A 12315-nucleotide genomic window follows, 5' to 3' on the forward strand; every position below is an offset into this window, starting at 1 on the left:
TACTACCCAGTACTCAGCACCACCAGAAGGGACTTTTTCCCCAGAGACACTTGGGTCTGCCTCTGCAGACTTAGTGAGGATCAGTTCTCAGGAGCTCAGGAAGACTTGTTTGTCCCGATGGGGTCCGTCCTTCTGAGGTGCCTAGATCTGATGTTCTCCTTATGTCAGCACACAGTGTCCTTGCACGTCAGGCCCTTAGGTGTCATAATTTAGAGATGTGCCCTGACTGGACTCCTTGCCAGGCCTCTTCCTTTCATCCAGACTGCACCCAGTCTGCAGTAGTTTCTACTTCTCTGTGAATGCACTAGTCCCCTCCATCAGATTTGCACCTCCTTCTAGTTTGCTAGGCTTTCTCTGGGAGGCTGTCCAGTCACCAGGATCCTGTTTTCTGGCTTTTCAGCTCATCCACGCCAGTGCAAAAGGTAGGTCAAAAATGCAGCAGTTGACCATGTTTCTATTACCATGGTAATGTTTTCTAGGTTTGGCATGAATCATGATGGGGTCGGCAACAGCTGTGGCTCCCGTGGGCAAGAAACAGCCAAGCTCATGGCTGCTCACATCACCATGAAGACTAACCCATTTGTATGGTCCACATGCAGCAGGGATTATATCACCAGCTTCCTCGAGTAAGGAATCCTTCTCGCCTTGCCCTTCCTTCTATCTCACAAACAGTACACATCTCCAACCTCTCACAGTCACTTCTGAGAAGTGGGTAAAGCCAAAGAAAAGCCCCAAAGCACAGCCCATGCACCTTCTGTCTTGCCTCCCAGCACTTCATCCTGTCCCGACCAGGCATATGCTTTCCTTCCTCCCTCTAGACTTTCCTGTGGTTTGCTTGTCTGCCTAAAGATACTTACTCTACCTACCCTGCAGCTATGAGACCTTTATTTAGGTTCATCTCTTCCAGAAACTTCACAAATAAATAAATAGCTTCTGAAGGCATTTGGACATTTCTGAAGTTTTGCCAGGAATCACAGGGAAGGGTTGATATGGTAGGGAAGGAGGATCTGGAGACAAGACTCTGGATCTGCATGGTGTAGGCAGCTTCCCCACATTCTGAGGAGGAGAGTTTTCAGGTGTGAAAAAGCAACTTAGGAGAGTTTTTTTTCCAAATATATATTTAGGATTTGGGAGAACAGATTTAGGGTTCTAAGCCCCAGAGTTTTGACATCGTCACCTTACCTGGGTCACACCTCTGCAGCCCAAGAGAGCTCCTTGTCCAGAGTTCAAGCAGTCCGCAAGGTTTCTATTGAAAAAACAAGCAGTCAGGATCAATTTTAGTGAGGCTTTTGGTAGGACACAGCACTACCTAACAGAAAGACTGGATAGATCTTGGATAAGAATTGGAAAAAAGCAAGTGTGTAAGGTCATTATGGCAGGAGCAGTCTCAGGAAGGTCTGAGTAGCAGAACTTAACTGACAAGGATCAAAACTGAGACACTGCTGTTGTAACGTGAAAGCAAACGTTTCTGATGGGCTCTGGAATATCCCTCCACCTCAGAAAGTTTGGTTGGAACAACGTGGCTTATCGTGAAATTCCAGATCTAGCAGCTCATGTTTGGCCACAGCAAAATCTGTCCCTCTCGGCCTTTGACCCCTGGACTCACAACACAGCAAAGCACATTCCATGTACAACGCCGGAAAAATGCAGCAGCAGAGGCTCTCTTGTCCTCAGGTAACCCTGAGAGGTCTCAGCTGGGCTGGCGGAGGATGGCGAGTTTATGTCAGTCTGCTCTGTAATTTGTTCTCACCACCCCCACATGAGAACATGGGCCTAAGAGCTTCCTCCATGCCAGTGCTGTGATGTGTGCAAGACCTTGGGACATGGGGCCAGGGGAGCGGTGACAGGGGCATTAATTTAAGGAGAACTTATAGCAGCGAGGAAAGGGGAGGGAAAGATGTATTTCTTCCAAAATTTGGATGTTCCTACAAAGGTCTGGCAGGCAGAAGGACAGTGCGTGGAGAGCGGGGGGCCCTCCACACTCAGCACCTCCGGCCGCTCTCAATCATAACTCTGCGGCCGTATGGTGTGCGGGCAGCCGCCCCACCTACTCGTGGCCTGTGCTAGCAGTGCAGGGGTCCTGGGTTCAGGCCTGCCTGCGTGCTGCCACGCACTGTCTGCTGGACCTGGGACCCTGTAAGGAGAGCCAGGGATTGGCAACAGCCTGCAAAACCTTCAGATTAAAACTTCTAGAATTACCTAGGAATGAGCATGTGCTTAAAGTGTTTCCCAGGATCCATCCCTGAGGACATTAAAGCTCTGAGGACATAGATTGAAAGAATTTAGAGCATTTTCTCAGCACTGATTATGCCTAGAAATATACTTACCAAAGAGGCTGATAGAATTATCTCCAAAAGCAGCCCACCTTGTGAGAGCTTAGCCCCAGGCTGAGACCAGTTTGCTTGCTGCTGTTTCTCAACCATCACATTTCCCTACAAACCTTTCCCAGCTCTGATTCTCATCTCTTGCTCCCTGCTCCAGCTCCGGGATGGGATTATGCCTGAACAATGCTCCTCCCAAGCAAGACTTTGTCTACCCAACAGTGGCTCCAGGACAGGCCTACGATGCAGATGAGCAGTGCCGCTTCCAGTACGGAGTTAAATCTCGCCAGTGTAAATACGGGGTAGAGAGCCTTCCTGCTTTACTATCGGTTTCAAGGGGGTGGAGTACTGGGGCTGTACAGGGCAAAGGGCCGTGGGGCCATTCCTCTGCTGCCCACATTGCTTTGCTGTCCTGCTTGAAAAGAAGGGCACTTGCGCATTCCCTGTGAGCTTTGCCTTGCTTCCCTGTGTGAGGACAGAGGAGGTCATCTCATATCTGCAAAGGCTGACCTCAGCTCAGTTTCTGTCACATTAGTCCGATGGGAAGAGTTCTCTTGCCTCACCTGATACTTTAGCTGCTGCTGGACAACAAGGGTTGTAGCTGAAAGCCAAGCTGCAGTCCCCTCATAGAGACTCCTGTGTCAGTAGAGGTTAGTTCACAGAATATTTTTCATAATCCTTACTAGAAGTTATTGTACAAATCACTGCACGCATAAAATTAGAAAGAGAACCTTCTCAGTGAGAAGTCTTCCCAGGTGAGGCAGGCAGATGTATTGTGGATGTGTCTTGGCTGAGGCTGCCCACCTAAGGTGCCCCTACCGTCACGTGCTGACATCCCCTGATACTTGAATCCTGGAAACCACTGAAAGGAAAGGCTGTTTCAGGAGAAAAGAGTCTTCCTGGACCTCAGCCCGACCTTTTGGTGTGTTTAACATACTGAACGTTGCCAACTATAGGAGCAAAACAGTGAGTGGGAAGTGTGTGCACTTGAGGGCTAACTACGTAAAGCATCTACTTTCCCAAGAGAAAGCAGAAAATCCAGCAATGAGATACACTGGCATCTGTGTTGTCTGACAGACACACGTGTGTGTATATCCACCCTAGTCCAAGCCCTGGAAAGCTGTGGAAGAAGGAAACGCATCAGGTCAGGTTTTGGTTTCTGTTGCAGCCATGTAAATCCAAGCCCACCAGTGGCATTGAAGTGATCTGATATTAATCAGTTTATCACCGTGCATCTTCATCTAGTTAGTTTGGCTAAGAAATAGAAAATGAGATTTTTTTTTTCCTCCTCTTGGTCTCACGAGCTCATCGGTGATCAAACAGGAAAGCTTGGCTCTCCCAGGTCCAGTGCTGTCTTATGACATGGACCCAGGGCCCCAGATACTAGGCCCCACTTTGAAAAGTGCCCCAGAGCCGGCTGGGATTAGGGCAGATGCAGTCTCACGTTGTGCCTAGAACAGCAGCAGCAGCAGGAAAGATCTGAGTCAGAATGAAGTGGTTGTGTTATCTGATGTCATATACTACCGACCTTGCGGTTAGTGTCTCTCCTAATCTGAACCAGAGGCAGTGGAATGGAAACTTTCCACGTTTACATGCCTGTTTCCCAGCTAATTTTTAACTTAGGCAGACACTTCCCACATACATACAAGGATCACAGGAGTACAAGATGTCCTTGTGATGACCCTTCTAGCCCAGCCTGTCTTGCGTGTAGTTTGGGAGAGCCACGAAGGGCATAAGGGCTCGTGTTTTGTGCATGTAAACTTCTGTGAATGTGCACATCCATCCATTCATCCTCTGCCCATATAAACAAACTCCAGGGCAATGGCACAAACATGGGAACTTCCTTTTCTTTTCTGGTCTCTTCCATTTCCATGCCAACACAGAGCAGATTATGAACAGATATGATGAAGGCAGAATGAACAGATGTAACAGGTTGAAGCTGGGAAGTCCTTTTTCTGGTAAACACCAGCTCATGCTTACCAATAGTCAAATTGGCTCTATAAGAGCAGAATGGAGGGATAGGTGCCTTTTTTAAGTTGGGAGAGACTTTATGCTTTCACTGGTTAAAACCAGTTTTAGCTGGGCTTTGGAGAAGGAGTTGGGAACCTAAATGCCTTTGCATCTTGGAGGAGGCCAGTTGCAGAGCAGAGGCGCTTGGTGCCAACTCTGCAGCATTTCCCTGAAGCGGAGTCAGCCAGTGGCACGCTGCTGTTGCAGTCCAGGAGCGGAGGGGAGCACGCAGGTCCTGAGCTCGTGTTTTCGCCCCTCTTGGTACCTGCAGAGAGGATTCCCAGTCGTTGAGTCAGTTCGTCTTGCCTGGGTATCGGTTACTGTTTAGAGCACGGCCGTTGGCGGGGCTGAGGAATTCCTTACTGAAAGGCTAAAACAAGTCTGGAAGGAATGATGAACAGGCTGTTACCTGACTGAAGGCAGGCGGCCCGTGGGAGCTGTGTGTTGTCAGGTCCTGCTGCCTTAGGGGCAGGCCGGAAGCCAGGAGGTTGCTGCCTTGGCCGGTGTCGGCACTCGAGCATGCCAGGTCCTTCAGGCCGTGTCACGGCATCAGCGTGCACCACCAGCACATTGATGGCCCTGGCGTGCTGGAGGTGTGTTAGAAGTGGCTGTGGCTATTTGGACTCCCATCTTGCGTCTCAGTTTCCTCCACTGACAATACGAACCTGTTTCTTTTTAATACTTTCAAATATAATTTAAGTCATGGCAAGTCATTTTCTGAGAAACAGGAAGTTTTTCATAAGCTCGTTTCAGTAACTAGAGGAGCGTGATGATGACCTGGCAAGAAACAGCTCTGCTTTTTAGCTGTTGCTTTGCAGTTTGCAGGTGTTGAGATCTGGACTGGCTGATGCAGTAGCAGAGCAGGTTCCAAGGGTCAGGGCTTTCTGATTTAGCAGCTGTGATGAATTTGCAGAGTCTCTGTCATGGAGCTAACTTTTGGGTGGGCTTTAAATTGACTGGTAGAGGAGATGAAACAGCTGAGGGACACTTTTGTTTGCAGGAGCTGTGAGAGATTGGGATGGATTGGAGCTCAGGGTCTGCAGCTCAGACAGCTTCCTGGAAAGGCTGGAGTCCACAGTCCGGTTTCGTTCACTGGGTCAAACTGCACCCAGGAGCCAGTACAGGCAGAGGGCAAAAGTGCCCACCTCTGGAGCTGCTTAAGGGCTAGTTCAGTTTTTGGCATTATTTAGATTATACTAAAAGCAGCTCTATAACTACCAGCAGGACTGTGCCCTTCAGGACTGTTATGCTGGCAGAAGGTTACCGAAACACAAGCTAGCCTAACCATGACCTGCAGTGTGTTCCTGTAATAGGAGATGGCAAATCTGACATTAACCATTTATGCCATATTTATACTCCAAGGGAGTGCCAGCTTTTCTCAGAGACCAGACGGATCTGGACTCAAGTGGCATAGACATGTTAATGGTAGGCATTGGGGACTGGCCCTTGTGTTCAGCCTCCACAGCTAAGACCCAAAAAAGGAAACATTCCTCAGCCTGTAACCCTGGGAAGAAGGGTCGGAGCAGAGCACAGCAGGATTAACTTGGGACTTACTGGGATGTCCGAGGAGATGAGCTGTGTGTGACGCAAACACTAAGTTTAGATGCATGGGGTAGCTGGGGAGCCAATTCTGGCACCTTTGCTTGTTGACACTTGGAAATCTCGGAAAACCCTGTCCCCAGGAAACATGCTTGGGCTAAGTCTGGAGAGTGGGTGCTCTGTCATGGCCTTGGGGTGATTGCTGCTGGGAACACCTTGCAAGATTTCTTCTCCTTTTTTTTTTTTTTTCCCCTACGCTGATAACACTTCTGTTATAGTGTTTCAACCCAGCTGGTGCTTTTCAAGCACACCAGTGTGCTGCTACCCCAGTCCTAGCAGCCCCTAGCATGAGTGAATCCTAATCTTGGCTCCTTTTCTTTGTCTCTTTTTTCTTCCCTCCCCCTCTCTCCCCCAACATCTCTCTCTTTGCAGGAAGTCTGCAGTGAGTTATGGTGTCTGAGTAAAAGCAACCGCTGCATAACCAACAGCATCCCTGCTGCTGAGGGGACCATATGCCAAACCAATACCATTGAAAAGGGGGTAAGGAAGCCCAGGGAACCATAATGTGTTGACAATGGGGGCTGAATCCCTCTTCCAGTGATAACCAAGATTATTGTTCATGCTGGGGAGGGTGGAGTAGATTTAAGAGCACTAGCCACCCCATCCTCCTCCCTGCCTCCTGGATCTCGGTGCTGGGAGGAGCTGGGACCAGCTCAGAGAGGGAGGCTGGGACTCACTAAGGAGCCCAAGGGCCCCACGTTGTATTGAATTATAGTCCCTGCTCCAGTGAGCTTCTTGGTCTCACTTAGGAGGTCTAGTAATACAATGCCAAGCAATGGCTAATGCACTAGACAAGCATTTTGTCCTTAGGTCTGCTGAAGTCCTTTCGGTGTCCTGAGAAAACGGGTTTGACGTTTTGCTGGTTTCCCCAGAAACTGTGTTTTGCCAGTTTCCCCAGGAGGGAAAATGTTTTTGTAACATACTTTCAGATCTACTTATGAAAAACTGCCTAGAAAAGTTAGGTGTTACAAAACATTAATTTTTCATGCTCACCTGAAACAGGAAGGTAGGATTTTTCATGACCATGACTCATTTTGAAAGTGAATTTTGACTTGACAGTTGCTCACATCTCTGCGTTTGCCACACCTTCTACAGCTATTTGCACCAACACAAAGCAAGTGTGAAACACTTAAAACCAAGTGACTCATACTCCCTTTGCAAGCTGTGAATAATAATCGGGACAGTGGAGAATCAGGGCTGGGACATTCAGCATAAAATGGACATGTGTTTTTCCACTAGAGGAAAAATAATTCCCAAGAGGTTCAAGAGTAAATTCAAATCCTTAAGAAGCTGGGAAAGCTCATGTGCAGGAAAGAGGGTGGCTTTGACAAATGCATTATTTTTTGCAGTCATCTTAGCTCTGCTGGAAGTTAGACTGAAAAGGATTAAACAGCTCCTGGGACTGAACTTCCCTGCTGCTTGGGAATCGCCATATACAGTGGGATTTTTTCTACTGGTGATCTTTCCTCCTGGCTGTTCCCACTTTTAAATGTCTGTTTTCCTCCCACTTACTAGTTGTCCTTTGAACTAGGAGTCTTCAAATATCAAAAGAAAAGTGAAGTGACAGTAGTCACAGCCCCCAAGGCTCATTAGAGCTATTCCTAGTTAAGATGTTACCTCATTTTGAATCCCCAGTTACTTTTCTGTGCCTCAATATATCCTTTGGCATTAATTAAGGCCTCAGAAGGGGTTTGATATCCTTGATTGATATCCTTGGGTGAAAGAACATGCACCTTTGTATTAAGTTTCTGGATCTTCACCAGCTAGAGTTCGTGGTTGGTGGTCTGTAGGATATATGCTCTCTGCGCTCAGCTGCCAGGTGAGTCCTCAGACTTCAGCAGTTTGCTAGAGCTGCTCTTTGAGGTCTGCCCTGGCTTTCCCCTTTTCAGCTGGGGAAAGCAGTGGGAGGGGTTAGGTCATAGAAACTATTTGAGCTATGCAAGATTAGAGGAGAGATAGGATGAGTTTCTGTGCTCTGCCATGCGACCTGGAGAGCAGCGAGCAGGGAGAGAGAAGACTGAGCTGAGCTCTCTTGGTTGGAGGCTGTTGACCACATCCCAGACCCTCTGGTCATTTTTCTCTCCCAAATTCTCCTGTTTTTTTTTTTCTTTTTCGGCTGTTCCCCTGACGCCATTATGGCTTCACCTGTGTTACTCCAACAAGCCACAGTGGCTGACTTCAAGAGCCAGCTCTGGGGGTAGTTTCTCTTGTCCTTGGGGTGCCCCACGCCAGCCCAGCTGCTCAGACAGCAGGTTCATGGTCTTGCTGGTTCCTTCCCTGCCAAGTGTGTGTTTTGTCTTGTTTTTCTTTTCTCTCTTTCTTTCTGTTTTTTTTTTTTTTCCATTATCAAGCGCTTGTTACACAGGCTTGTTACACAGTCGGCACAGTGACTGTGTGGATGGCCTTTGGTTACTCATCCTCTGCCTCCTCACGTGCCCTTGAGTCATATCTGATGAGGCAGCTGACGCGCATGTTCACGCTGTCTGCAGGGGAGCAATCCTGGGTCTGCTCTGGCTCCTGCAACTCCTGGCAGCCAGAGCGCAATGGCAGCTCTGATTCTGGATGCTCTTAGGAGCCCCACGTGTGTGGCGGGGGGTTGCAGATGCTGGGCAGACTCCCGGGTCCTGCCTGCAGAAGCAGCAGTGTCAGTCCATTGGGTCTGGAGCTGCTGGAAGCTGGGACACCAGAAGGGCCATTCTTCCCTGCGTGGGATCCCACCTTTTGAAACCTCCTGGTACACAAGGTGGTTGTTAGCTAAGTATCTTGGAGGTTCGTGGTACATCTTCCCCTGCCAGCTGTGCTGTCCACAGAAAGCCTGGCTCAAAAGGAGCCAGGAGAAGCCATGCCAGCAGCTCCGGGGTGGGTGATCAGCTCCTGAAAGGAGCACACAGTGGTTCCTTCCTTCCTGGGATTATCTGAACCCCCAGGGCACGATGTCTGGCACTGTGCCCAGAGGAACTGCAGAGGGTCTGGCAGTGTCCTGCTCCTTGCAACGTTTGTGACTCCAGGGGGTGCAGGACACTTTTCAGGTCCCAAGGAAATATTTCATAGACACATTTGCATGAGCCTCCCTGGTAACCCTGAGTGCGCAGCATGTACAAATGGTGATGACTGTGATTCAGAAGAGGGGATACCAGGGGAGCAGGTGAATGCCCTCCACGATGGGGAACTTTGCTCCAAGGCTAGTGCAGCTTAGATTTTAGACTTCGCAGCCAGAGCCCAGCCATGCACCTCCATCTTCAGTCCCTGGGGAAACATGGAGCTGCTCAGCAGCTCAGCCTGGTCTCTGGTGGCCACAACCACCTCCACCTGGGTCAGGTAGTGACCCAGCAACCGCTCACTACCTGGTGGATCCTGACAGGATCAAGTCAGCTCCCAGTCCTGAACTTTTTCCCATGTCTGACCCAGGCCAGGGAGCTCCCTGAGAGCAGGAGATCATGTACTCAGGGTCTTTGAAGCTCTGTCTTTCCCCAGTGGTGCTACAAGAGGGAATGTGTGCCTTTTGGCACCCGACCGGAGGGTGTGGACGGTGCCTGGGGAGCCTGGTCGTCATGGGGAGAGTGCAGCAGGACATGCGGAGGAGGTGTATCGTCATCCATTCGCCACTGCGACAGCCCGCGGTAGGTGTATGTGCACACAGCCACCTCGTTGTGGCACTGTCCTGTCCTGGCTGCGTGGCATCGCTGTTCAGATCGGTGGTGAAGGTGTCAGACAGCTGCTTCAGCAACACTGCGGTCACTCCCTGGAGGGATCTGGGGAGAGCTGAGTTCACTGGGTCTCAGCTTCTGCATTCACATCACAAGTCTCCCCATGTGCTTTTTTCAAAGCCAACTTGGCACCGTTACATTTGGTGCAGGCGCTGCAGTGAACATGGACAGACCCAAAGCCTCTTGGACGGTCCCACCATACGCAGTTTGTAGTCGAGTGCATGAGGTCTCCTATGAGGCTGCACTTGTGAACTAAGCCCCTCCAGGCAGGATCTGTCCTTGCAGCAGAGCAGGGCTGGGAAAAGTCACTGTGTTCCTGTGGGTTTGGGGCAGCTGCCAGCAACAAGTGTGGTTCAGAGCCCTGAGCTGTTTCTTCCATCTCGTTCCCGATTAAACAGGCCCACGATCGGAGGGAAGTACTGCCTGGGAGAGCGGAAGCGCTACCGATCCTGTAACACCGATGTAAGTACCACCAGCTGCAGGGTGTTGCATGGGGCTCCCAGGACAGTGCTGGGGGCTGGGTGCAGGCAAGTCACGCTGTGCCGGGAGCAATCCCGCAGTGAGGGGAGCCGAGCAGGACTGCACACGCTTGCACTGGCTGCGAGCTGGGTTGGAGAGCGGGTGGGTGGTATGTACCTGCGGGGCTTCAACATCAAGAAGGGGCCCACAAAGATAACAAGGAGAGATCAGAGGCTTCCAGCACTGCCACAACAGCGACTGCATCTTGCATGCCGCGAGGACAGGCCCGGTCAGGTGAGGGAGGCTCACTGCAAATGCTGCTCTAGCACCCACTTCCCAAGGCTGCGGGTTAGGCCTCATGGGGAGCCTACAACTACACTTCAGTGAAGCTATGCTCAGAGCGTGGAGAACAACTAAGCTTTGGCCCTAGAAAATGATATTGTTAATGTCCGCAGGCTGGTAGTGAAGAAAATAGATGCCTTCCTCTTGCTTCCCCTGGGCTTCGTGCCTGGCTTTTCATGTTCCTTGCTTACACAATTGCTTGCAAGAACAAGCGTTGCATCTGTAGACAGACCGACTGGGCCCCAGTGGCTCCTGCCGTTGGTCTTCAAATAGTGTTAAGCTTTGCAAGAATGCTCCAGCTGTCAGAGATGAAGTCCATGTCCTTGAAGGGCTGGTTTTGGTCGCAGTTGAGAGCCCTGTAGCAACTGCTGCCCTCTTAGCAGATAAGCCAGACTCTCTGCTGCTCACTGACCTCCTCGCTCTGTCCCTGCAGGACTGCCCTCCTGGTTCCCAGGACTTCCGAGAGCTGCAGTGTGCCGAATTCGATAATGTCCCCTTCCGAGGGAAGTACTACACCTGGAAGACATACCGGGGAGGTGAGTGATGCAGGATGGTTTGGTGCTCCTCAGAGCATCTCTTGGCTTCAAGTACTCAAGCAGGCAGAGCTGGAGCAGTCTTAGGGCTTTGGTTGCCCCCACTGTGCAGGGGCCGCTCTCGTGGTTCTTACCAGCCTTATGTCTACACGCTCTGGCGAGCTCTTAGTCACCATCTCAGGCCTTGCAGACTGGCCACTCTGTACTGCAGCACCCGAGTCCCTGTGCCACGCTGCCTCACCTTTGCATGACTGTGGATAAGGGCTCCCTCCACAGACAGCCATCTCCCAGCACTGAGACACGACTGGCCTGTCATGCCCTTGTCCTGGGTCACGTAACTGTACAATTGCTCTTTAACTCCTTTGCTCTGCCAAAACCAATTCCAGCAACATTGGTGCTGTTTAGATTCTTTCCTTGAGTCTGATTGTTTCCTTAATTATACAGTGAACAAACACGAAGGCAGACAAGAAAAAGGAGTTGTGAAAGCAATGCAAACTACCACTCTGTTTCATCCAGCACTCTGTCCTTGCCAGGGTCCTGTATCTGATGCGGCAGAAAGAAAGGGCAGCTCTCCCTGCCCGGGCGGGTTAAGATTTCAGCTCCTGCACAAGCGGGAAGGGATCTGAACTACTGGATCTTGCAAAAAGCAGTGCCCCTCTCTTCCCTGAGGTCAGTCCTAGCGTGTCCTGCAGAAGTGTCTAGCTAAGCAGAGGGGGCGGGAGGAGGTCTCCATGGCAGAAATCTCTTAATAATGAGAAAGAACAGTGCGTCTCCTTCATGTAGTTAATGAACTTGACTGGGGAAATCCTTCGCAGCTGTGTAAATAAGCACACCTCCCAGCGGGGCTCCTGCAGCCAGAGCAGATGTGCTGAGGCTGCAGGGGATGGATCAATAAAAACGTAATAAAATCACAAAGCAATAAGTCACACAAAGACCCCAATGGATTCCGAGGTGGAAAATAGCCCCACAAGTGGGATCTGCCCTAGCTCAGACCTCTCCCTTTTCCCCACTGAGAGACGGGCATGGCCCCATGCTCCAAGTGCAGGCCTGAGCCCAGTGAACGGCTGGCCAGTTACACATGGGTCCCTGTGTTTCAGTCTGGCCTTGACACTGATTTTTGCTTTGACTCTCAAAAGAGTCCTTTCCTCTCTTTCTGCTTCTGCTTCCTCTTCCATGAAATTAGGTGACAAAACTTGTCTTCCTCCCAGAAGGCTGTGTGCTGTGGTATATTCATGTTTTGAAGGGATCAGGGCATTCTCTGTCTCAGAAGCTCTCCAGGTTGGCTTTGGATAATGGTGGTGTTATTTAGCAGTTATACCTTTTTTATACAGAGTCAAAGGGTAT

General features: G+C 50.3%; 1 protein-coding gene across 3 annotated transcripts in view; it reads left to right on the plus strand.

The window, feature by feature from the left end:
• ADAMTS10 (ADAM metallopeptidase with thrombospondin type 1 motif 10) overlaps positions 1 to 12315 on the plus strand; it is a 79709-nt gene that overhangs the window by 52147 nt on the left and 15247 nt on the right. For all 3 annotated transcript variants that reach the window (XM_026110859.2, XM_026110858.2, XM_026110860.2), the window contains exons 10-15: positions 480 to 626; positions 2482 to 2623; positions 6303 to 6410; positions 9405 to 9550; positions 10036 to 10099; positions 10872 to 10974. In XM_026110859.2, coding sequence (XP_025966644.1) covers positions 480 to 626; positions 2482 to 2623; positions 6303 to 6410; positions 9405 to 9550; positions 10036 to 10099; positions 10872 to 10974 — 710 coding nt within the window. The remainder of the gene's footprint in view (positions 1 to 479; positions 627 to 2481; positions 2624 to 6302; positions 6411 to 9404; positions 9551 to 10035; positions 10100 to 10871; positions 10975 to 12315) is intronic.

The sequence above is a fragment of the Dromaius novaehollandiae genome, chromosome 25, assembly GCF_036370855.1.
Source record: "Dromaius novaehollandiae isolate bDroNov1 chromosome 25, bDroNov1.hap1, whole genome shotgun sequence".
Classification (NCBI taxonomy): domain Eukaryota; kingdom Metazoa; phylum Chordata; class Aves; order Casuariiformes; family Dromaiidae; genus Dromaius; species Dromaius novaehollandiae.